This window comes from Xyrauchen texanus, chromosome 40, assembly GCF_025860055.1.
Source record: "Xyrauchen texanus isolate HMW12.3.18 chromosome 40, RBS_HiC_50CHRs, whole genome shotgun sequence".
Classification (NCBI taxonomy): Eukaryota; Metazoa; Chordata; class Actinopteri; order Cypriniformes; family Catostomidae; genus Xyrauchen; species Xyrauchen texanus.
Window position 1 is genome coordinate 22,543,831 of NC_068315.1, and position 26,325 is coordinate 22,570,155.

The following is a 26,325-nucleotide window of genomic DNA, read 5'->3' on the forward strand; positions in this document are numbered from 1 at the left end:
TTGAAATTGATTTTGGGGCAGTGGTGATTTGTGGGGCAGTGGTGGCTCAGTGGTTGAGGCTCAGGGTTACTGACCAGAAGGTCAGGGGTTCAAGCCCCAGCACCACCAAGAAGCCACTGTTGGGCCCTTGATAAAGGCCCTTAACTCCAGGTTGTTCCGGGGGGATTGTCCCTGTAATAAGTGTAAGTCGCTTTGGATAAAAAGCGTCTGTCAAATGCATAAATGTAAATATTTTGTTTCAAACTTAAAATCTGAAAATATATTACTAAATGTACTTCCATGGTAAGGAAATGGTTAAAACCAAGGTTTGATTACGGAACACACATAAAATGTATAGCTTAAATGCACTGGAAGTTGCTTTAGTATCTGCCAAATGAATATGTGTACAGTCATGTGTAAATGTAGTGACAATGTACCAAGAAAACAGTATGAAAATACTATAAATTCTTGTTGAAATTTATTTTTAAAATATATATATGTTTTGGAGAATATTTATATATTTTGATTTAAAAACAAATTATCTATATTTGCCAAATAAAATATCTAACATTTATTCAAGACATTTATGTAAATGTATTACAAATATATAATACCAAAATACTTTCCTTATATAGGACATTTTTCTATATTTTTCTATATTTTAAAATGCATACAATTTTTTTTTTTTTTTTTTTTTGCCATACATAGAAAAGGGGATAAAAAAAAATAAATAACATTATAACATCTATGTATATAAACCTATGATGTCACAGGAAATAAGCCTTAAGTGAATCTGACTGTTCTCAGCATATATAGAGTCCCTAGTCCTGCATCATGTATGTGTTTGAACGAAGGCCTGCTATACTGGATTAACAGAGCTTACCAGCACTCTGTTTACTGTACAGACACGGCCAGTGAAGGCCCCGCACAAGACTCACAGACAAAACTTAAGCGTGCCAGGCTTGCCGACAACCTGAATGAGAAAATCGCTCTCAGACCAGGCCCACTGGAGCTGGTGGAGAAGAATATCATTCCTGCTGATTCAACAGTTAAAGAAGTGGCTATGAAAGGTAATGTGTGTGTGATTTATTCCATGGTTTTCACTAACAACCAATAGAGATCAAAAAAATTTCGCAAAATGAAAACATTTTGTATGTTTCAATACTCCAAACTTCCTCCCCAGCCCCCATTTATGGAAGTAAAACTGCCAAAATAATCATTTTTGATTGGTACATTTCAGCATGGATTGTTTTATGAATCTGTCACAATGTGATGCAGTTTTTTTTTTCCTTTGCCATTGAAAGATCTTTAAAAAAAATATATTGGAATCAACAGTAAAACTGTAGCTTGTATGTGAGAAGAGAAAACGCTGTTTTTAATTTCACATGCAAAGGGAGTGTTTCTTAAAAGCACAACAGCAAAACATAAAAACAAAAAATAAATTACTTCTAAGGGTCAGAAAGAAGCTTGAAAATAATCATGAAATACTAAATTATGAGTGTTTTCTGGACACACACACACACACACACACAAATCCTACTAACATTCAACTACCCATTTACAAAGGAGTATATCAGTATCAATGTTGACACCTTTTAAAGTCTGTTCAATCACCGTTTGGGATTGATGGCACTGCTATGCATTGCATATATTGCATATATCGTATATTGCAAGATTAAACAGTAAGTTGATATTTTAAGTCTAAATTTAATAATTTGACTGAAAACCAAACCTTTTAGTGTTAAAATAATAATGTTAAAAATCCTAAATGAGTCAACATTTTAATTGATTTTGCATCTTCCATGCATGACTGTCCCAACAATGCCCAGAATTCCAAGCTAATGATGTTTAGCGAGATTCCTTAAATTCCTCCAAACCTTTGCCTCAACAAACACTGTTTGATTTAGGAGGCTATTCGCCCTTGCTCACAGGCATTAACTTCCAATGTGTTTACTATGTAGTCTGACCACAGTATGTTGTCTCCTTAGATCCCCCCAAAGCCAATGTTTTTGGACCTGCTCAATGTAAACATTTTGTGTTTCCCCCCCTGGAGCTGTCTGTAAATGTATTGCATTAGCCAGGCATGAGGCTGGGGGTGATAGTTTATATTACCGCTGTTGGAAGAGGAACATGTTTTATTGTGACAAACAGCAGCTGTATTTAGATCCACCCTTTACGCTGGAGATCAAATGAATGTCCCCCTCATTTCTCTGTTTTGACTCGTTATGATTTATGTGGATCCACCAAACCACCTACCAAGGTGTTTGAGAAGACAGGGGCGCTCGCCAGCGATCTTCTGCCCCTAAAACTGTCCCTACAAATGTCACTTCATAGACAAAAGAGCTGTACCTGTGAAAGCCTATTTTCAGCAGTTATTATTCCAATATACCAAACAAGGAATCATTCTAATGTGGATATGTTATACTAGAGAATACATTCTTGACCTTTCACTGACTGAAAATGCCTAAAGTTGAAATTTACACAGATGTACGCATTTAAATTGTATGACAAATGTTCATCAAACTGAAGAAATTTTAAATAATCCACATTATTATAAATTTAACATAAATTTTAAGTATTTACATTTATTTAAATATGTCACATTATGCTGGAGTCATCATATGTATATTTTGGTAAAGATTACTCAATTAAGTTTGATGCAATTTTGTCATGCAATTGAAATGCATAAATATGTGAAGATTTAGACTTTAGTCATTTTCAAAGTCCGTTTTTAAAGCTATTAAGGTGACTTTTCATTTTCAATTTCTTTTTTTTTTTTTTTTTTTTGTTATGAACAAATTTGGAAGAATACAGTATTTCAAATAAATAGTCATTTTTAACACTATGAATGTCTCTACTGCAACCATGGTGAAGAAAAATCTAATTAATTCAAATTTCATGATGAGTCTAAACTTTTGAATGTAGTGTATGTGGATATGATGAACAATTAAGTCCTTAGAAATCTTCTCTGTTGTTCAAAGAAACTTTGAGTACATTTTTATGTCAAATTAGCACACATGCTCTGACACATTGAGCCATAGTGCTCATGCAGGTTGTGCGAGTTTGAATCTTGCTTGCAGCATTTCTTGATCCTGTTCCCCTTCTAACAACCTATAAATCCCCTGCCTTTAAATAAAAAAGTGACTGAAAAGAAAAAATTTAAATGAAAACATTGCATTGTGTCGATGAAGTAGCAGCAATCTAGTGTATTTTCTTTCCAAACACAATTGTTTTAGATGATCTAAGATGGTACAAGTGGACAGGCAGTAGTCAGGTTTCAAAATGCACAGGCCAGTCCAACATCAACAACTGAGAGAAATAACACTCACACATTTCTCAGTGTGTGACGAAGGCAGCGGACAGTGTGTACCCATCACACTCGTGCAAAGTGTGCTTGACATGATTAAATCCAGTCTCTGCACTCCTGGCAGGTCACATGCTTAGATATGCAATCAGTCTCACAAACACACACAAATAATTGCCCCTTCCAAGTGTGCACTCAAACCAGTGTTTGAGTAGTTAGCAACCATGTGAAATGTGATTTTAACTACATGTTGCAGTAACGTGACTGCAGCTCATCTATTTTCACAATCGTTTAGCATTCTACTTTTTTCAATAAGTAGCTGTGTAGCATCACATTGTAGCATCTTCTTTTTTAAGCGAAATATTTACTTTATAGCAGTGTTGGGAAGATTACTTATGACATAAACTGGTACTGATTACAAATGATACAACTAAAATGGTAATCAAGAATTTAATATTTTAGATTATCCTTAGGGGTAATTTTATCAGATTATTTTGGATTATTAATTGCATGTTTTGATGAAAATCTAAAGTGTATTATGTACCAATATGCACTCCTTTCACTTAACATTAGTAAACATTAAATCATACAGCAATTTGTCAGTCCCTGAAATCCCCCTCACCCATTTGTAATTATGTAATCCATTGAAATTAACTGTAATCTGATTACATGCATTTAGTAATATAATGTATTTAAAAGTCATTTATTTTTAATCTAATTACATAATCCAGATTATATGTAGTCCATTACTACAACACACTGGTTAATTGCTGCTGTTTATTACTGTTGTTTGACTCAGTTATACAAAATAGTTTGTTTTCTAGTATTTGTATTTATTATAAATGTAGGTTGTAGGATATTTATGTTCATTTTAATGATGCCAACAAATTGTTTCATTTCATCATAACCTAAATCTTTATTCCTTTTGTGCCAGATGAATACTGTTCTAAAAAATATAATCAGATATCTCCCTCTAAACAACACGCAGTGAAGTTAGCAATATTTATTAGTAGTTTCCAATATAACTAACTACATTTTATTAAGGGTAGCATGACTGCAGTTTAGCTACTTTAAAGGTATGAGGAGCTTGTAGCTTGGGAACAGGGCCAAATTGATGCCCTACCCAGAGCAGGATGCATGATATGAGCGCGAAGTGATCATCTGTGTTACGAAACTGCTTTCGGGTCCTTGAATAACGTATAACGTGCAAGTAAGGGCAGCCAGTGGACTTTCTGGTGTCCTTCTAGGGCAAGATGGTGCCCCCCTAGGGAGTTGGTTCCCTACGGAGACTGCGTGTCTTCTTATAGGGAGCGGCAGCACTGCTTGTGAAGCTAGAGTTTCTCATTAGCTTCACCAACAATGACTCGCACTAGGCCTATCATGACCCCTTAGTCTGACCTGTAGATTATCAAGGCTCCTGCTACAGTAAAGCGGCACCTGTCAATCTCCCCCGACTACATCACGGCACGTCTGAGCCAAGTGCTCAACTAGGTGCAATTGATCAAGTGCTCAACTAGGTGCAATTTGCTCAACACTCTTATATTCCTCCTTCACACACAAACTCTGGGAGACTTTTACTCAAATATTTACACAGACATAGACTTCAGAGTCTTGTAAATCTTTCAAACACTGCTTGTGTTGAGATGTTAATCAGTCTTGCTTCACGTTAGCTGAACTGGCGGGCTGTGGGGCTCCGTGAATTAATTTATTTCTTATCTTTGCTGTGGACTGCTTTGTTTTGCTTCTTGGATTTATCCTTCTCTGTACGCTAATCTTAATGCATTCGAGTTCTGTATCTTAGTACACTCTTTTGTCCCTGTCTTATCTCTCTAGTGAACCATGGGAAGTACGCCAAGAAGGAGGACTCTTACGCTTTTGAGGAGGACAGCAACAGTGACAGTCTTTCTCCCGAGCAGCCCCACAGTGAAGAGTCGCAGGGCTCTGCCGAACCACTCCCAGAGAACAAGCCCAGCAGTTCGCCCTCCCCCACACTGACCAACATTAGCCAGGTGAAACACAGCACTGTCCAATAAAGTTAAAAAGGTTCTATATATTCAGACTTATCTTACAGTGACAAAACATCAGTGACAGGAGTCAGCTAAAATCACTTTTAGAATTTCCAAACTGGCCCCCAGTGGCCAAAGCTGGAACAGCAGCCATGTGCATGCGCAACAGTTCTGAAACCAAAACTGGGTTCTCTGATTTGCTTTGAAAAGATACATCCTGAAAGGGACAGAGCATCCAATTTTTTTCCTGAAACATCTGATTAATAATTACATTAATAAACTCCTAACCCAAACAGTTCAGAGAACAGCATACACAACTTCACTTGTTTGTAAATGAAGTATCTTGCTAACCAAAGATCAGTAATCAGAACTAATGTGATGTTCATTCATTAAGTGTTTTGGCTTAAATACATACAGAATTATGCATTGCTCTTAATGTGCAATACAAAATTAGCACAGATAATTTAGAAAAAGTCTACAAATTTCACCTGGGTCTGCACTTGTTTTAGTAACGTGTTTCTCAACTGTTGGGCCACTGGTCTGATTTGATAGGGTCACTGAAAAGTAGGAAAAAACAATGCTAAATGCAAAGAAAAAAATGCAACTAACCTTATAATCATGCATAGTTAATTAGGATAGCAAAATAAATTGGCATATCGACTTTAAAAAGGGACAAAACCCTTTTGCTGTTGACGTCAAAGGCCAGGCAGCCAATATTTAACAGCAAATTCACCTTTCACTAGGTAATTTTTGTAATACTATTAAAATATTTGGTCTAGGGTTTGTACCTTGTGTTAGTTTTGTAAATCACACTTCTGCTTTTGTTTATATATTTACAAAATAGTCAGTTTTCCTATTCAGCCTACATAGACACATTCATCATTTGATATATTGTTGATCCTATGCAGTTCAGTAGTTATTTTAATAAACTTAAATTTTTTATTTTAAAGACAAATTAGTTTACAAAGTCCAAAAAAATATATATACATTTTGGTACTGTGTTGGGTCGCCACAAGATAAAATCTGGGTCATGAATCAAAACCAGTTTTGAACCACTGGTTTGTTTGACACAGTTTGCTATGTCTTAGAAAATGTTGCCCCCTATGGAAATAAAGGGAAATGCAGTGTTCTGCTCAGACTCTTGAGGAGCCGTTAGGCATGGGATGACAGATCATTGACTCAGGGCCCAGCTCAGCATGCCAGCGTGTTTCTTACACAGTGAAATGTGAATTGTGCTTATTGCTTTTACAACATTGCTTCAGGCATTAGAATGATTGCCCATTCTTTGGCAACAGGCATAATAAATGACTCGCTGTAGCTGTCAAGAGGCCTGGCATGAAATCATGAACTATTACTGAGATCACGTGCAGTAAAAGCATATATGAGTTGGGAATATTTGTTTTTAGCCTTGAGGCTGTTCAGTGGTGGGAGCTGTAAATTATGCAAATGTTTAATAATAATCACCTAATGTGCACTTTTAAAATGCAAAGTACTTGGGAATATGTGTAAATCTCATACAGAAAGTTGCATGGGTGCCAGCTTAGTTTGTGTAGTACCCTGTTTTCAAGCCTAGCTTCAGTTAAAAAATGTCTGATCTAATGATCATTTGACTATTCTAAAGGGGTCTCAGGTCAAAGAAGCCACTAATCAAAACCAAGAGGACAACGCACATATGACAAACACCCAGGCAAATCCACCTATACCAGTCTCTGCAATTGTCAAGGTAGGACTAAGCAACTTCTCTGCCATTTACACTCATAAAAACAGATTGCTCATTGCTATGTTTAAGCATCCCAACCAATCCAACTTAGCAACACAGGCTGAACTAATGTTTTGGGTTTGGGCTAACTGTTTGTCGATCAAGGGAAGATGGGGGAAGTGTTTGGAAAACTGGTTTGACAACTGTCATTGGTTTTACTATTTCAGTGCTCACCATAAAGCTAATCTTCAATCACAAAATGTTAGATAACATTGAGGATCTGTATTCACTGCTCTTTTCTGTTCTTTTAACTGAACAATGCAGTCCAAAATGTCAGACAAGAACCGCCACAAGAAGCCCAAAGATATCAAGCCTAAAGTAAAGAAACTCAAGTACCACCAGTACATCCCACCAGACCAGAAGACAGAGAAATCTCCTCCTCCACCCATGAACTCTGCGTATGCTCGTCTTCTGCAGCAGCAGCAGCTCTTCCTGCAGTTGCAGATCCTCAGCCAGCAGAAACACCAGCATCACTCTCACCCCCACCAGCACCAGTGTCCTCAGAGCCAGAGTTTCAGCTACCACACATTGAACCAACACACACCAAATAAGTGAGTCCTGTGTATGATCACTGTCAGATGTTGCCACTCACCAAGGATAGGAGACACTTTCCATAAATGTGAAATGGAGCACAAATTGGTGTCCCATTACTTTTTTTTTATATATTTCTGTAATATATGCTAGATTAACTATTATTATAGAACTAAATTTGCATAGCATGAAAAGTATCTACTTTTAAATTAATTAGATGTCTTGGGAAGATAAATAAATAATCTTATTCCATACAGTTTTCACACAAATTGTAGTTATATGGGTGAGCTTGACAAATCCAGTCAAAACTACAATTTGTGTGAAAACTGTATGGATACTGTACTGTAATATAAATATTTATATATTTCTGTAATATATGCTAGATTAACTATTATTATAGAACTAAATTTGCATAGCATGAAAAGTATCTACTTTTAAATTAATTAGATGTCTTGGGAAGATAAATAAATAATCTTATTCCATACAGTTTTCACACAAATTGTAGTTTTGACTGGATTTGTCAAGCTCACCCATTCAGCCCTGTTATTGTTGGAAAGATTATCAATATTTATTTAATTTGTGTTTATCAATAAGTTTATCAAAAACTACAAACCAACATTTGTCTTCAAACTACAGTACATTGCATTTATTTAACTTTATTTTTGCTAGAAATTATTAAATCACATAAATTAGGGTTTTAACTGGTCCCAAATTTTGGTGACATGTACAACATATACAAAAATTACAAAATACAAAATGCACCGTAGGAGCTCAAACAAAGTATTATATAAACTGTTTCACATAAGAATAAGTACCTTTCACTGACCCTAAGGAACTACAGGAAATTCATGCAATTGTTTTTTTTTTATTCAGAATATTTTTCAAAGGAATGTTATGACAGAAAAAGCATTGTCTACTACTTACATTTAATTAACTGAAACATATCTATTTATTTCTGTGTAACAGGCAATCAAGTGAACAACAATTATTATGTAGTTCAAATGGACCAACTAGCGGCATTAACAGTAGCTCCTCATCTCCTGTGAAGACAACCTACTGCAATCCCACCTCCATCACCCCAGTCAGACCAGGGCCTTTGCCTGCTAACCTGGATGACTTGAAGGTAGGTGCTGCTCTTTTACATGTTCTTACATCAGAGGTGGAGTGGCATTGTTGTTAAAGATCTTGCCTGGTAACCAAATGGTTGTAGGTTTTGATTCCTGTAAGAGTTGATATATGAGCTGTAACCATTGTGCCCTTGAGCAAGGCATCCCTGGTTGTTCCGAAGGGATTTTCCATGTAACAAATGTACTGTAATAATTTTGGATATAAGTGTTTACTAAATGGCTGCAGGCGTTAATTACAGACAAATAAAGTGGGAACCAAAAGTCTGAGACCACTATTAAAAATACACCATTTGCATTTATTATAATTTAATACCATTTTTATTTTAATAAAAAAAAATATTTTACAATTTGAGTAAAAAGTTATTTTGAAAAATAAAAAAAAAAATAAATTGTATTTGGTATGTTTATATGGTATGTTCTTTTTAGCAAGTCAATTCACTTGGTGGCCATCTTTGGAAACAAGTGGCATACAAGTGTATCCTATCTACTTGAATGGGAAAAGATCAAAATCTTGGTTAAACGAAGAACAAACAAAGAACATCACTGGAATAATAAATTGTGCTTCTTTATCTCAGATTATGCTAAAACACTACATTTTTCCAGCTTGTATAGCTAATGTGCATGCACATTCTCGAGTTGATTGACAGGCGATGTCTGTATCTAAAAGTTGATTGGCTCTTTAACCTTAAGGTGGGACTTCCTTTCTACATTCGTTGACCGTGGGGTGTTCAAATTTCTCCCACTCATTTTCTAATAGAATTGACCCGTCTCTGCTTAATAGTCTCTGGTATGTGTCCTTTTTACTTTAATGACAGCATGAACTTAAGTTGGCATAGACATCACAAGTATGATCAATGTTATCCAGAATGATCTGACAATGTTCCAAAGAGCACTTTGCCTGCTTTATTGAAATCTTTGTAAAAAGAAGGTAACATGGGCAAAGATTTGGTTATTTCATTAGTAACCTAGAAATAGTACAGAATATTTAATATTTCTTCATAATTTTGTCAAATTAATTTTGAATTCCAGATTTTAAATGTGGTTTCAGACTTTTAGAGCTCTCCCTATATAGAATCTGTTCACAGGCAACAACAACAAAAACAATTATTTTAAAAAAGCATGACAGTATAAATGTGTTGAGTTCATGTTTGGATTCATTGATTTGTGTGATGGCAGGTATCTGAGCTAAGGCAACAACTGAGAATACGCGGCCTGCCTGTGTCTGGCACTAAAACAGCTCTAATAGAACGACTACAACCCTTTAAAGACTCCAGCTCCAGCTCTGGAGACATCAGCACTGTGACCTTCCCAGTGACCCCCTCAGGATCTCTGTCATCCTACCAATCCCCGTGCTCCTCGAGTGCCATGTCTCATGGTGGCGGCTACTACCCTTTCTGCAGCTCCAGCTCCACCCCACCCATCTCACCAGCATCTTCTGACCTTTCTGTTAGCAACTCTGTACCTGACAGCTTCAGTGATGTCACTATGTCTTCTCCACAGTTTGGCCTTCAGCCCTCTCCTGCCCAACTGAGCACGGATGAGGGCCAGAGCATATCAAGTGCCCTAGGAGCAGGTTGCTTATGTGGGGAGACCCAGGCAGGTTTAGAGCCTCTGGGTCTAGATGCAGAGAAGGAACAGATGTTGGTGGAGAAGCAGAAGGTGATTGAGGAGCTCACATGGAAGCTCCACCAAGAACAGAGGCAGGTGGAGGAACTGCGGATGCAGCTTCACAAGAGGAAGCATACACATTGCCTGCAAGAATGCCCTACTCCACCACTAGCACCACCATCACAACATCTAATGCATCTCCAGCCTCCATCCCAGATGCAGCAGTTTTATGGTGTGTCTGTCAAACAGGAGCATGTGGCTTCAAGCTGCCCTCTTTCATCGAAGCAGCTGAACGGAGGACCAATCAACAGCTGCATGGAGGGCATGGGTCACTGTGACTTACACAATGGACCTCACTGCCTCGAGGTGCCCTCCTCTGGAAGCCCCGCTGGTCTCTCGGCCTTTCTGAGCCCCCAGTGCTCTCCTCAAGATTCCCCCGTCACCAAAACTTCCAGCAGCCCGCAGCCCAACAGTTTGCCTTCCTCCCCCAGTCATCCCTACAGGCTGACCCCTCCTCTGGGCAGAGATGGCTGCTCTCACCCATTGGCTCAAAACAGGCCCAGACCATGCAACATGCAGGTACATAGCATCATGCAGAGAGCTGAACACTTCTAGTAAAATTCTGAAATTTACTTGCACACTACAACATAATTCTCATACCCTTACAAAAATGAATTGACTGCCATGTTACATTGATATGGTTCTGAATGATTGCCATAATTATATACAAAGTTATTTACATGGTATTTCCATCTACTTCATAAAATACCAGGGTGTTTACAATGGAATTTAAATGGTACTCCAGGTTATTTTATAGAATACCATGGTATGTCAATGGTGCTCCAAGTAATTCAAAGAATGCCAAGGAATTAACATGGTATTTTTAAGGTATCCCCATATAATACCATGGTATTTACATGATACTCCATAGTACTTCCAAAAATACCATGAAATTTACATGGTTCTTCAAAGTAAACAATGGTGGAGGGGGGCCTAGGTAAAGTAAAGTAGTAAAGACGCTGAGTAAAGATGCTGACTACCACCCCTGGAGTCATGAGTTTGAATCCAGGGCATGCTGAGTGACTCCAGCCAGGTCTCCGAAGCAACCAAATTGGCCTGGTTACTAGGGAGGTAATAGTCACATGGGGTAGCCTCCTTGTGGTCGCTATAATGTGGTTTGCTCTCTGTGGGGTGCATGGTGAGTTGAACTTGGATGTTACGGAGAATGGCGTGAAGCCTCCACATGTGCTATGTCTCCGTGGTAACGCGCTCAACAAGCCATGTGATAAAATGTGTCGATTGATGGTCTCAGACACGGAGGCAACTGAGGTTTGTCCTCCAACACCCGGATTGAGACGAGTCACTATCCCACCACGAGAACTTAGAGTGCATTGGGAATTGGGCATTCCAAATTGGGGAGAAAAAGGAGAGAAAATCGAGAAAAAAAGAAAAAGAAAACAATTGTATTTGAAGTGCATAATAGTCAAAGTAATTCTATATTATCAAAGTATTTACATGGTACTTCAAGGTACTTTAAACAATACCATGGCATTTTTATGGTACTCCAAGTTATTTAAAAGAATACTATGGTATTTACTTTGTACTCCAAGGTGCTTCAAAGAATACCAAAATACATACATACTACTTCAATTTTCATCAAAGAATACAATGTTAATTTTACATGATACTTTTAAGTATTTCAAAGAATTCCATGGAATTTACATTGTACATTTTACATGTAAAAAAAATCTAGATAATTAAATGGTATTTTCTGATACTATTTGTTTGTGTAATAGTTAAATGTAATTTCTTAGGCTAAGCAACTAATTGGTGAAATATTTATTTCACAGTTACAACAGAAAAATATCGGACAAACGGTGAGCTGCTCATATTCATCTGACCAAAGAAGCATGCAGCCTGTATGCCCAAGCCCAGCAGAGAGCAACTTAAACCCCAGAGGGTCATCCAAGGCCAAGAGAGCTAACATGCAGCAAAAAGTATGTGAAAAACTAATTAAGTATAACTAATTAATCCTATGGGACAAACTTAATTCATGCACAAAACCCACATGAGAAATCATGACATAGTCTTTTTTTCTGCATCTCCTGCAACAGTAAGTCTCAATTGCATTGCACAAGATCATACTTTTGCTCAAATTTTTTAAAGTATGGCTTTTTGTAAAAAATATTTTTCCACAAATATTTTAAAATAGCAGTCATGTGTCTTCATCAACATAACTTGGAATTGCCAAGATTCATTGAGCTGTTTAATCATGTGAAGTCACAAGAGCTACTCAATGAACATGAGCATGGTCATGTGATCATCACATGCCCAAACATATGGAAGCTCTCACACAAGGTGGTGTTTAATCTTGCTGGTATTTATTGTCATTCGGCCAGAGTTTACACCATCTTCAAGAAAGATATGATAGATTTCTTAACAACCACAAAGAGACACAGCAGGAAACCTTTGGTGCCCCCTTACACATGGTCCAAACATACAAACGGAGTCTGCCACACTTCAAAGAGACCCTCTAGCACCTTCTCTAGTCCCTCTTCAGAGGTGTAACATTTCACCCTGTCTCCTTATATAGGAGGCAATATTGCACTCTCCCAGGCACGTTGACCCAAAGTCTCCCACCACTGCCTTCTGTAGTTCAGATTCTTCTGCATCCAACACTAAACAGCCCCCATGCTATGAGGATGCTGTAAAACAGGTAAAGCAGCCCCAAAAGTAGCCCCAAAATCCCTGCTCTAATTTCTGGCTCGCTCCTCTCCTCTTTCCCTGTAGAGCACACTCCTCTGCTCTCACACTGCACACTCTTGTGTAAAAAGAGATTTCTGGCTGTCTTTTTAGAAAAGAGCTTTACTAAAATTCTTGCTAAAGAGTGGCAGTGTTAATGGTGCAGAAAGTCACAGATGGTGTATTGTGGGGCTATTCGAATCCACTCCTGGAGAGCCATCAGAGTTTAAATCCAACCCTAATCAAACACACCTGAACAAGCTTATCAATGCCTTCATGAGGATTAAATGACAAATGTAGGAGTTGCAAATTAATGCAAAAAAAGCAGCGTTTCCATCTCATGTTCAAGAGAACAAAACCATAATTTCCAAGGAAACATTTTTACAAAATAGAAATGGAAATAGACAAACTGGTCTAAATTTTTACGTGACTCGTATACACTTTTCTGGTGAAATGAGTACAAGTAAAACAGCAGATAATCAGTTCATAAACACTTCTTTTTACAATGTTCCTCGCACAAGATCCGCTTTTCCACTATCGGACCAGTGCGAGCCAGGGCCATAAACTAGTCAGCTGGGGCCAATAGCCTCAGACCTCAAGCCGTGAGACAAAAATCGCTCTGCATTCCTACCATCAGGCCAAAAGCCCCGCAGCATTGCCTTATAACCCGCCCTTCAAACAAAATCTGCATGTTATCTAGAATATGAGGTTTATATTCTATGTAAACAATAGCTAGCTAGCAAGATAAGTTACGGTTGTTAACTCACTGATTTAACTCCCATGGTGTCCCGAGTGGTCTTCCCACTAATAGTGGGACAATGTCCCAGCACGTCGTCCATGATCTCGAACTATAGGAAGTTCTTCCTTTGGGCACCGCTTTGTCCATTGTGCATATTAACGGATTTGTAATGTGCCCCAAATATTTTTGTCGAGATGCAGGTGCATGACGTCACACAAACATGTTGCCACCCAGAGATGTACAAAGTTAGTGATTAACATTAACTTTTATTAAATTAAATCGATCAATGAGTCAAAGTTCCTACATTACAAGATATTAAAGTTTGTTTAACAAACCATTGCAGACACCTGTAGCACAAATGCTAACATAGCAGCATTGTTTATCAGTTGGGTTGCTAGGAGACATCTAGTCTGGTGACCATCAAACCCCTGTTAAGCTAAAGGGAGTGTTGCAGTTTTGGTTGTTTAAACATAATTTTCCAAGCATCTGGCAATGGAATTCCTTTATGGTCAGAGATCGGATAATTCAAGTAGTAATATTCCACATCTGACTTGAATGAAACGCAGCATGAGTACCTTTGACATTGATTCTGCCACAATTCCCAGTTGGCCTTGTTTGACCCAAAAGTAATCGTCGAATAAGCCCCTCGGAGGCACGATTAAGTCCTGGAATTGACAGTGGGAACCCCTGGCTGTAAATCAACACAGCACCACAAGTTGTGGACATTTCCCCTCGGAACTGGCGCGTTATGTGTAAAGAACCACATTATAGCATTTAGCAAATATTATGCTACAGTCACGTAATTTTCATGAGATCAGGATGGAAAATTTTATCCACTGTGGAACCCACTGCCGATTTAATATTAAATGTAATACATTACTTACAGTTTAGAGTGTGCATACAAAACACAGTGACTAACTTTATGTTTGCAAGCAATTGACAGCAATGCCTTTTTTTCGGGGAGCGACAGCATGTCAGACAGTGTTGGGAGATAAGAGTAGCCAATCATTTTGATGACAAGCTTTGGCTCCAGCGTTTCAGATGGACCAGAGTAAAATTTTAAATGCTATGCAAGGATATCTTCTGTCAGTCCAATTATGAGTGATTTACTGTATATTTATTCACATGATTTGTTAAGGCAAGGTCGCTTTTTAAAGTGCATCTAAAAATGTATTCAGTAAATAGCTTTCCATCATAGTTCATGCTCATGTCATCTTACTGAAGGCAGCACATACTGTACATTGTTTTTGTTTTTTCTTCTTCATATTTCTTTTAGCATTATTCATGCAATATCCCAAAATTTGCATAAAAATCTCACAGACAGGTATGTAAGAGTAGGGTTGGAACTAAATTTTACAGGATGGTGACAGATTGGTGACCTCTCGAACAGATTCAAATAGGCCTGCTGGATTATTTACTTGCAGGAATAAACATCTACCAGCAAGTCTGAATGTATCAAAAATAATTTAAGTACATTGCATTTGAATGTGATCAAATCCTGGTTATCATCAGTTTGTATATTTAAAACATCTTCAAAAAAAAAGGCATGGAATGTGGCATAAACCTGTTTTAAAACAACAAATATCAAAATGATAGTTCACACATCATTTTATGTTCTTGCAGCAAATGACCAGAAGTCAGCAGATGGATGAACTTCTAGATGTCCTCATTGAGAGTGGAGGTGAGCATACAATGTCTCATAATAAATGCTGTGCTTTCAATATCAGCTCATTTAATTTATCCTGTCAGTTGCATGGTGCATGGCAATCAAAGATGTAATACTAAACTTTTGCGAGGCCCCTTAAAACTGCACCTTATGTCACCCCGTTATGCTTTATTCACACCTTTTAAGTCGCTGTCTGTGCTGTGATATCCTCCCCTTTTTTCCAAAGAAATGCCAGCTAACGCCAAAGAAGAGAGGTCCCCTGTAACCAAAGTTGTGCCTCACCTTACAGTTTCACCTAATGGAGTGGCCATATCCAAGTTCCACAGACACTACAGTCACATTTCACCAACCCTGCTTCCATTTGAGCATGCTGCAGGGCCTGGCAACGGCCACCTGGAGGTGCTACTGAGCCCTATAGCCCGGCAAGGGGACTCAGCCCTTCTAAAGATGGGCGCTGAGGAAGGGCACTTGGAGAAGGATGGGGAAGGCTTTATCAGCCCCCAACATGACGACAAGTTGCTTAGTAACCGTGACATGATGAACACACCTATGTTGCCCATGGCTAGCAAAGTATCACCAGTCAGTGTAGATAGCCAAGGGCTCGGAATGACATTTACAGAGTCGCCATGGGAAAGTATGGAATGGTTGGAACTAACCCCACCCAGCTCAGCTACAGCATTTAATAACAACATGCCTCCTGCCGGGCCCAGCATCTTTAACACAGAATTCCTTGATGTGACAGATATCAACTTGAACTCTACAATGGATCTGCACTTAGAGCATTGGTGAAAAGCAAGATGACCAGCAAAATACCCGCAAATGTTATCACTATGCACTTCAACAACATATTTCAAAACTCAATGCTTTCCCAAAATATCTCAAAAAGCACACAAGTAGCATATTCAAATTAAAAATAGATGTCAGGATGTGGTTTCCATGGTAACTTGTGAAATGTTGTATCTTTTCCTATAACTTGGCTGAAAAAGAGTATAGTGTTTTAATACAGTTTTATCACAGTCCAAAATTGAAATGCGTTTGACTATTGATTCTGGGAAAGGATGTTTGAATTACTGGAAACAGGAAGACCATACAAATCAAATTGTTCTCAAACAGGGACATCCATACAAAATGCAAAGGCATTTTCTGAAACCATTTGTAAATATTCCATTGTACTGATCAACAAGACAGTCAATACTTTTCTATTTTGTCTGCACATTTGTGGTGTGGGAAAACACATTTAAATGCATAAAACATGTTCACAAAGATCAAACTATTATATCACACGTACTCTATTGTGCTATTGTAAATAGTAATACACACTTTGCACCTCGAGTAGTAAGCATATAGTACTGTGTCACACTTTGGCTTTTGCATATAGTTTTGAGAGCATTTAATTCTCACACCATTATCTCCATATTGTTGTTAATTTATTTAGAGAGCTGAAACTTTTGGTTCGTACTTATTATATGAACTCATATAAATGTAATACTCTTCACTTAATGTGAGAGGATATTCTTCATATTCAGAAAGAAAATCAAAATCTCAATCTTTTATATTCAGAATCAATGGAGAATTAACTATTTAGAATGATGAAGACTTTTAGGGTCTGAAATAAGGGTCAGTAGCGATACATTGCATAAAAACAATTTGCATATATTTTTTTGTACTTTTTGGTCACTTCTTTCCCCAATGTCTATTTGAATATCATTCAGAAATGTCACAAGTATTGCTTTAATAACAGTCAACAAAAGCTCTTTTATTGTTATTTTGCTTGTAAGATCTTAGTCTTCTGATGTATTTCTTTCAACATTTTCTTTTCATTGGAATATTTATAAATACATATTTATGAGGCATTCCTTTTCATTAAAATCAAAAGTTAGAGTAAGCTTGCTTATGGTTAAAAGGCTTTAACAAATTATTTTTTTTTCCCACAGTATTAGGATCAATCAATTTAAAGGGATATTTCACCCAAAAATGTTAACTCTATCATCATTTACTCAACCTCCTTTTTATGCAAACCTGAAGAACTTTCTTTTTCTGCAGAATACAAAAGTAGATATTTTAAAGGATGTCGCGATCACTGATTTCCATACAATAGCAGTTGATAGTGACTCACTTTAAAGTTTAAAGCACCCAAAAGTGTTATAAAAGTAGTCCATGCTACTTAAAGTGTGAATAATGACATACATTTTGGTCTGTTCATCATGCAAATGTGATTGTATGCCTCCAGAAGACTTGAAATATGATGCATGAGTTTCATGGACTACTTTTATGACATTTCTGGGTGCTTTAAGCTTAAAAGTTCAGTTTTAAAGTGAGTCACGTATCAACTGCTAATAAAGAAATCAGTGAACGTAACATCCTTTAAAATATTTCCTTTTGTTTTCCGCAGAAGAAAGAAAGTCATATGGGTTTGGAACTAAATGATGTTAAGTAAATGACAGACTTTTCATTTTAGAGTGAACTATCCCTTAAAATGAGTCTCCATTTATCTTTTACTAATTACATGCACTGATAATGACTTTTTTGTATAGCCCAAATAATACATTTTTGATACTGCCTCATTCTTTTTGAAACCCTCAAGAGTGTGAAAACAGTTACACTATATTTATATAAAATGTCTAAAAGATTTTTAAACTGACAATCAAATTTGAATGTCTCAAAACCTGAAACAAAAGCAATGCCTTAATAACAGGCAATGCCCAGTTTTACTAGCACTTGTGAAAAATGAAATCTAATATATGTTATTACTCTGGCAAGTTTTGCACCAGATCACAAATTATCAAGTTGTTTCTTTTAGTATTAGTTCACCAAAAGGTCAAACTGTGAATTTACATAAATATATATATATATATTTCTTCTGTGCATGAAATAGCTATTATGGTGTTTATTGTCTTTTCTCATTTCTAATCACATTTCAATTCACTTTAATGCTTTTGACATGTAGGGAATATCTTTATTCCCAGGATAGGGTTTTTGGGGTCTCTTTGCCGTGCCTTTTAGTAGAACCAAAGACTGCCATTTTTACATGAATCCCATTTTGTAAGAAATAAAACATGTTTTCCCACACAGTAAGCATTAAAGGCATAGCAAAAAAAAAAAAAAAAAAAGCTGTTTTATGCTAAAGACACAGGATAAATCACTGTACTGTAATTCCAAAAATGTCTCTATTTTTACACATGAAGCAAACATTGCAGACTATCATACAACTGTAATTAAGAATAGTATAGTCATTGTATTCCTGTTATTTTTAAATCCAGGAAGAAAATTGTACACATTACCAAATGCTTTCATGAACTAGTTTTACTACAAAGATTTTAGATCTTATTAGTGCATACATTTTTACGTCGAGATGTTCCATCTCCTAAAAAAATATATTTATTTTTCTATGTTTGATATAGGACAAAAATAATAATTCTGCCTATGACATGAGCAGCCCACTTGAACTTACTTTCCTATTTTATATTTCCTTTATACTATGTTTTGTTTTTCCAAGTGTGTAAAATGTCATTCCACACACACATTTTCTCTGTGTTCATGTTTGCTGATCCTGATGGCAGAATAGCATCAATGGCGCACAAATATTAAGTATAACACTTTCTCTCCCTTGAAAGTAAAGGTTTTGTGTCTTATTTCTTTTGATTTGTCTAAGGGAAAAATATATACATATGACAAAAAGCTTTTGTATTGCTTGGCCACTGAACAACTTTTCAATATAAAGTGTCCAACTATTTGTCTACACCACTGTATTACTGTTACAAGAGTTCAATAAACAAACATACAACTTACAAAATTGACTCCAATGTTGTCTACTGTATAATGGTGTGTAATAACACATCACCCAAGACAAAACTTTAAAAACTCAAAAGCTTTGTTTACCAAAATCGAGCGGGTAAACAATGAATAAATTCAAATTTTTGGATGATCTATCCCTTTAATAGTTGCTCTAATTTCAGGCAGCGTACTTCATTACGGTTTACAAAACTACAAAATGAAAATACATTTAACTTGCACTGAGTTTGCCAACAAATGATTACACAAGCAATTACAATATTTGTTACAGTTATGTTTAGGGATATGTATTATTTTGCTCATTATTGAGTGTAGATATATACAGTGCATCCAGAAAGTATTCACAGCGCTTGACTTTTTCCACATTTTGTTTTTACAACCTTATTCCAAAATGGATTAAATTAATTATTTTCCTCAAAACTCTACAAACAATACCCTATCTATTGACCTAACATGTTGTTGCATTTCCTTTAAGCTTTTCTCAATTTAAAAATATGAATCTCTTTCAAAAACATTTTCAACACAATCCAGGGCTGGGATTCAAACCACCAACTCTGCGATTAGTGGCCGACCCGCTCTACCAAGTGAGCTACAGCCACCACAGCTGCCCCCCAAGTTGGGTTCAAAAAGTTGGGACAGTATGAAAAATGCTAATAAAAAGAAAAAAGGAGTGATTGTAAATTATATTCAACTTTTGCTACACTATATGGACAACAGTATTGGGCCACACCTTTTAATCACTGAATTCAGGTGTTTCGTTCAGTCCCATTGCCAAAGGTGTATAAAATCAAGCACCTAGCCATGCAGTCTGCCTTTACAAACATTTGTGAAAGAAAGGGTCGTTCTAAAGAGCTCACTGAATTTGAGCGTGGTACTGTAATAGGATGCCACCATTGCAACAAGTCAGTTTGTAAAAATGTCTTCCATCCTAGATATTCCACGTTCAACTAAGTGGTATTATTGAAAAGTGGAAATGTTTAGGAACCACAGCAACTCAGCCACGAAGTGGCAGAATACGTAAAGTTGCAGAGTGGGGTCACCAAGTGCCAAGGAGCATAGTGTGTAATAGTTTGTTTTGTAACTATTTTTGGGATAAATAAATACAGTTTTGATTTTTTTTTTTGCTGGAAAAAACAGCATTCCTTGTGTTTTGACTGTTTGGTCACAATCATCCCACACTGTATATAGAGATTAACTTTTATTAAACCAGAATCACTTGTGAAAATAAATACAGTGTATATATATATATATATATATATATATATATATATATATATATATATATATATATATCCATAATTTTATATTAGGTCTTTAAGCAGTGCATAGGTTTTTAATGTGTTTTCACTTCATTCTTAAATGTTTGAACACAATTTTCAAATCTTTGATTTGCAAACTGTTCTATCACATTCACAATATGATTATCATATCATACTTTTGACCCATGACTGATATACTTGATATACTCTTGTTTTCTCTCACATTTTGATGTTCAGCCATCTCTATTTGTGAAGTATTTGTTGTGCTTGACCCCCATCCGTCCTCCCCCTCTTCCCATCCACCTTTTTACATATTTTCACACCCCTTTCATGACCCTATTTTTTTTAAAGGTCTGGGTATTTTGTTTTTCTGCATTACATATTGTATCACGCCTGGTCGACCGCGTTGCTTTTCAAAGTATACTCTGTGGACCACAAGCGAATATGAACGTGTTCGACGTATGCATACTTCGACTGCTTTGTGATACTCTTTTAGTAAAGTCAATCACAGGCGCATGCTCTGACGATGTGCACAGAGGACTGTCTGCACAGACTGTGCGGATGATGAAATTTGCATCACATATACTTTGCGAATTCTGATCAGCAACAAGGACAACTAAAGAATACTTTTGTCTAAAATCTGAGGTGTGAACTAAGGGGGTTTTATTGCACTTTAATACCAGGTGGAAACGGGGTTTGAATTTTGAAATTATCTGTTCTCTATTATTTTGACTAAAAAATGTATACAATTTCAACTTTGTATTTAATGGGTCAAGGCATGAGGAAATACATTTTCCTTGATCTTTTAACATGTAAGAGTTAATTATACTACAAAAACATACCGTAAGTTCTCACTCCAAAAAGTGCATTTGTTGAACCCAATTTGCCAAAACGACACATTGTCCACTTCCTCCACATTGTGATGTCACACTGTGGTAGACATTTGCATCTGACCGCCTCCACAACACCACACTGATGCCTACTTTACTCCGTAGCCCCGCCCATTTGCAGTGAGCAGTGAGATGCCGAAGAGACCAGATCAATCAAGAGCCAATTACAACAGTGGGCGTTTACTGTCAAGTCTTAAAAGAGAAGCTGCAGCAAAACAGTGCGTTTCTGACAGAGGGTCAGAATGAGGGTGGAAAATGATCATGTTTTACAAATATATGACTGTTTTAGTGCAAAAAACTTTTTTTAAAAATTTTATAAGAGAACATTTTAAAATAATACAAACAAGGAATGTCATGACCCAGTTAAAAATTAATATGCCATTTCATGCTGCACAAGTGTTTAGAATACCCAAACTAAACATAGCACAGAAAACTGGGCTTACTTTGTGTAACTCCAGACAGATTTATTTGAAATCCTGAAGAAAGAGGAATAAAAAATGTCAACGTGCATGCAGATGCTGATAAATAAAAATGGTGCAAATAAAAATTAAAATGATTAAATGAAATGTGCTAAAACGAAGTAAACCAGTAAACATGTACATGGGCAAGCATACCAGTTTTATTTTGACACCTCCAGCACATACTGGAATCTGAGCGTGAGCCATACATAAATAAAAAATTAAACAATTATGCTATAACAAGAATAAAAAGGATTAATATGTATTACCTAGCTTATCTCTGTCACCGCTGGTCTAACATTAACCTATTGTGTTTCACTCAATAGAAAAATATAGGCTACCTGTGAACGTTGCTATAATGGATGATAAAAATAGCTGCTACAAAAGACACTTTCAGGCTTATAAAGTTGAAGTCAGAAGTTCACATACACCGTAGCCAAATACATTTAAACTCAATTTATCACAATTCCCGATAGTTAATCATAGAAAACATTCCCTGTCTAAGGTCAGTTAGCATCACTATTTCAAGAATGTGAAATGTCAGAATAAAAGTAGAGAAAATGATTTATTTTAGCTTTTATTTATTTCATCACATTCCCAGTGGGTCAGAAGATTACATACACTTTGTTAGTATTTGGTAGAATTGCCTTTAAATAGTTTAACTTGGGTCAAATGTTTTGGGTAGCCTTCCACAAGCTTCTCACAATAAGCTGCTGGAATTTTGGCCCATTCCTCCAGACAGAACTGGTGTAACTGTGTCAGGTTTGTAGGCCTCCTTGCTCGCACACACTTTTTCAGTTCTGTCCACAACATTTCTATCGGATTGAGGTCAGGACTTTGTGATGGCCACTCCAATAACTTGACTTTGTTGTCCTTAAGCCATTTTGCCACAACTTTGGAGGTATACTTGGGGTCATGGTCCATTTGGAAGACCCATTTGCAACCAAGCTTTAACTTCCTGCCTGGTGTCTTGAGATGTTACTTCAATATATCCACATAATTTTCCTTCCTCATGATGCCATCTATTGAGTAAAGTGCACCAGTCCCTCCTGCAGCAAAGCACCCTCACAACATGATGCTGCCACCCCCGTGCTTCGCGGTTGGGATGGTGTTCTTCGGCTTGCAAGCCTCACGCTTTTTCCTCCAAACATAACGATGGTCATTATGGCCAAAAACTTCAATTTGTTTTTCATCAGACCAGAGGAAATATCTCCAAAAAAGTAAGATCTTTGTCCCCATGTGCACTTGCATACTGTAGTCTGGCTTTTTTATAGCGGTTTTGGAACAATGGCTTCTTCCTTGCTTAGCAGCCTTTCAGGTTATGTCGATATAGGACTCAATTTACTGTGGATATAGATACTTGTCTACCTGTTTTCTCCAGCATCTTCACAAGGTCCTTTGCTGTTGTTCTGGGATTTATTTGCTCTTTTCGACCCAAACTATGCTCATCTCTAGGAGAATGCGTCTCCTTCCTGAGCGGTATGATGGCTGCGTGGTCCCATGGTGTTTATACTTGAGTACTATTGTTTGTACAGATTATCATGGACACTGAAACTGTGATATAGTCCATTAAAAGTGAAACAATCTATCTGTAAACAATTGTTGGGAAAATTATTCGAGTCGTTGATGTCCTAAACAACTTGCCAAATCTATAGTTTGCTCATTTGAAATATGTGGAGTGGTTAAAAAATGAGTTTTAATGACTTCAACCTAAGTGTAGGTACACTTCTGACTTCAGCTGTATGCTACATGATTACAAAATTCCATATGAAAGTCTATCATATGTAAATAGGGCAATAACATCATAGTATAATAATGTAGGCCTGTGTACATTATATTGCTTATATTTCTGTAGGTTTAGACCAACACTGGTGGAAAAAGAACAAGGTGATTGATGAAGGGTTTTTTTTTTGTGGCATTTGAATGGCCAAAAACACTCACAAGAGAAGTAGGATGCTTACTACGTTTTGAGAAACAGCCATTTAATACATGCCTCGGGAGACAAATGCAAAATAAAAACAATGTTCCCTTACGACTTCAGTCCACTTGACATTGCGTTACTAACGCATATGGGGAGTGCCTTCATACACGACCTATTTGAAACCTCTCTACAATAACGCCAATATTGTAATATTGGCTATGGTGTTTGAGCCAGCCTGTTTTGGCGCGAAACTGACCGCTCGTTTCGGCGCGAACTGACCGCTATAAAACAGGTGCACAGACACCATTTCCTCAGAATTTCTTCCTTCAAGACAGCGATTACCTCTTGTCTCAAAGCCCTCTACCTTCGCCGTCGATTCACAATAGTCAGCGAACGGAATCTTCACGGCAGCGAGAACACTCTCCGCTCCCCTGCAGTGCTCCGGCGAACATCACTCTGCCTCGCCGCTTGACGCTTCGCTGGTGAACGGACCTCAGCATCCTTATTCTCCGCAGCGCGTCGGCAGGTGTAGAGTATCCTTTTAAAGCAAAATTGTACTTGTGTGTATAAATGTAAGTTATATAAGTTATATAAATATAAATCTATATTTATATTTATATATCTAGAAGAGCCACTTACGTGTTCACGTCTTTCAAGATGTTGTTCCGTAAGTGTTCCTTGTGCGAGAGACACATCCCGCCGTCAGACAAGCATGAGAGCTGCGTTTTCTGTCTGGGCCGCGCCCACGCAGAGTCAGCTCTCATGGAGACAGACTGTCCTCACTGTGAGGACATGAGTCTCAAGTCGCTTCGCTCACGAATCGCCCTCGTTCTGAGGGACGATTCAGCCTCTTGCGCCCTCTCACCAGCCTCTTCTGTGATTCCCGAGGGTTCACACGAGGAGGCACGGCGGGGCCGCGAGGCCGAGCAGGACGAACTTGTGGTGGATTTCGTGCCGGCACACGCCCCACGAGCCCCTCAATCTCCACGAAGCACATATATCCCCATACGCTATGTGCGAGACGAGCTCCGGCCCTCTGATGAGCGTGCAGCCTCATCTCGTTTGGTGGATCTGACGCTGGGGATGATGACGATGTCATGTCTCTCGCCACATCAGGCAAATGGTCAGTGGATAATGACAGGGAGATGCTCTGCGTCCTTACAAGGGCAGTCGAAGTGCTTCACCCTGACTGGTCTCCCCCAGAGGAACCGTCTCGCCTCGATGAATGGTTCCAGCAGTGCGGGCGCCGTTAAACGGCAGCATCCCGCACATTTCTTCCCCGAAGTTCATAATGAAAACTATTCAAGTCGTGGCGCGCGACCTTATATGGCGCGCTCGCGCAGTGACGCCATCCTCTTTAATGTGGATAATTTCTTTGGGAAAGAAAATGGTTATATGCCTAATTACCCCCTGTGGAGGAGGCGGTAGCGGCACACCTCTGCCCAGCAAGTAACATGTACATCCTTCCAAACCGTGTCGACAAACGTCCGCACTGGCGGGAAAAGCTTACTCAGCAGCAGAACGAGCTGGATCAGCACTCCACACAATGACGGCGCTCCAGGGCGCGCTCTTTTAGATGCTCTTGTGTCTCCAGCCGGCCTTTTTGGCGGCTCTATGAATAAGTTTGCTGAGCGTTATGTCGCGATTCAGCAGCAGTCACAGGCTATGAGACACTTTATGCCCACATGGAGTATATCACAGCCGGTTCGCCCTCGCTCTGTTTCGAGTCAGCGCGCGACTAAAAGCCTCACAGTCACCTGCGTATCATTACGCGCATCAAAGCGCTCCTGACGGGCAATAGCATTTGAAGCGGAAAGCAGAGCCCGTGATTCCCTCCGGGCCTGCTCCAAAAAAGGCTCGATTGGAGAGACACAAAACACTGTTCCCCATCTCCCCACATTTGTTGGTCGGTAACGGGATATTATTATTCAAAATGTTGTTTCTGTGTCTTGCACTCAAAAAATGCAAAACTAAAAATGCAATAAGTGCAAAAAAGAATACTGCATTCATTGCAAATGCACGAGATGCTCACACATTCTCAATAAAGAGCCCCCTTTTCCTCTTCAAAGCACACACATTATGCGCAACCGCTTCCCTAGAGTGAGCGTCGCATCATATCATACAGTGAGCAAACCAAACTGCCCTCTGTCCCACTATGCGGATGCGTGGCGATCCCTAACGGGTATTTCAGAGTGGGTGCAAAAACGATCGAACAAGGATATACGATCCTTATTTGCACACCGGCCACCCCGTTTCAACGGCATTCTGTCTTCTCCGGATTCGTCCGGATTCGCCAGTGTTACGAGCTGAAATACACCTCTCATCGTGAAAAATGCGATCGAGATTGTGCCAAATTGTCAAGCACAAAATGGTTTTACAGCCGTTATTTTCTTGTTCCAAAGAAAGACGGCGGGCTTCGGCCAATCCTGCATCTGAGACATTTTAATCGCGCATTTGTAAGCGCCTATTCAAAATGATTATTCAGAAAAGGATCTTATCGCATGTACGCCCACATGATTGGTTTGCGTTGATAGATCTGAAGGA

General features: G+C 38.1%; 1 protein-coding gene across 6 annotated transcripts in view; it reads left to right on the forward strand.

Annotated features, from left to right (window-relative positions):
• LOC127633856 (myocardin-like) overlaps positions 1-18,571 on the forward strand; it is a 42,157-nt gene extending 23,586 nt beyond the window's left edge. For 2 of the 6 annotated variants that reach the window (XM_052113204.1, XM_052113206.1), the window contains 10 exons: positions 885-1,049; positions 5,117-5,292; positions 6,911-7,012; positions 7,313-7,599; positions 8,546-8,702; positions 9,883-10,893; positions 12,165-12,311; positions 12,908-13,030; positions 15,419-15,476; positions 15,688-18,571. In XM_052113204.1, the coding sequence (XP_051969164.1) occupies positions 885-1,049; positions 5,117-5,292; positions 6,911-7,012; positions 7,313-7,599; positions 8,546-8,702; positions 9,883-10,893; positions 12,165-12,311; positions 12,908-13,030; positions 15,419-15,476; positions 15,688-16,250 (2,789 nt within the window). In that variant the 3' untranslated portion in view covers positions 16,251-18,571. The remainder of the gene's footprint in view (positions 1-884; positions 1,050-5,116; positions 5,293-6,910; positions 7,013-7,312; positions 7,600-8,545; positions 8,703-9,882; positions 10,894-12,164; positions 12,312-12,907; positions 13,031-15,418; positions 15,477-15,687) is intronic. The other 4 variants (XM_052113205.1, XM_052113207.1, XM_052113208.1 and 1 more) reach the window with 4 other exon arrangements.
• The last annotated feature ends 7,754 nt before the right edge of the window (positions 18,572-26,325 follow it).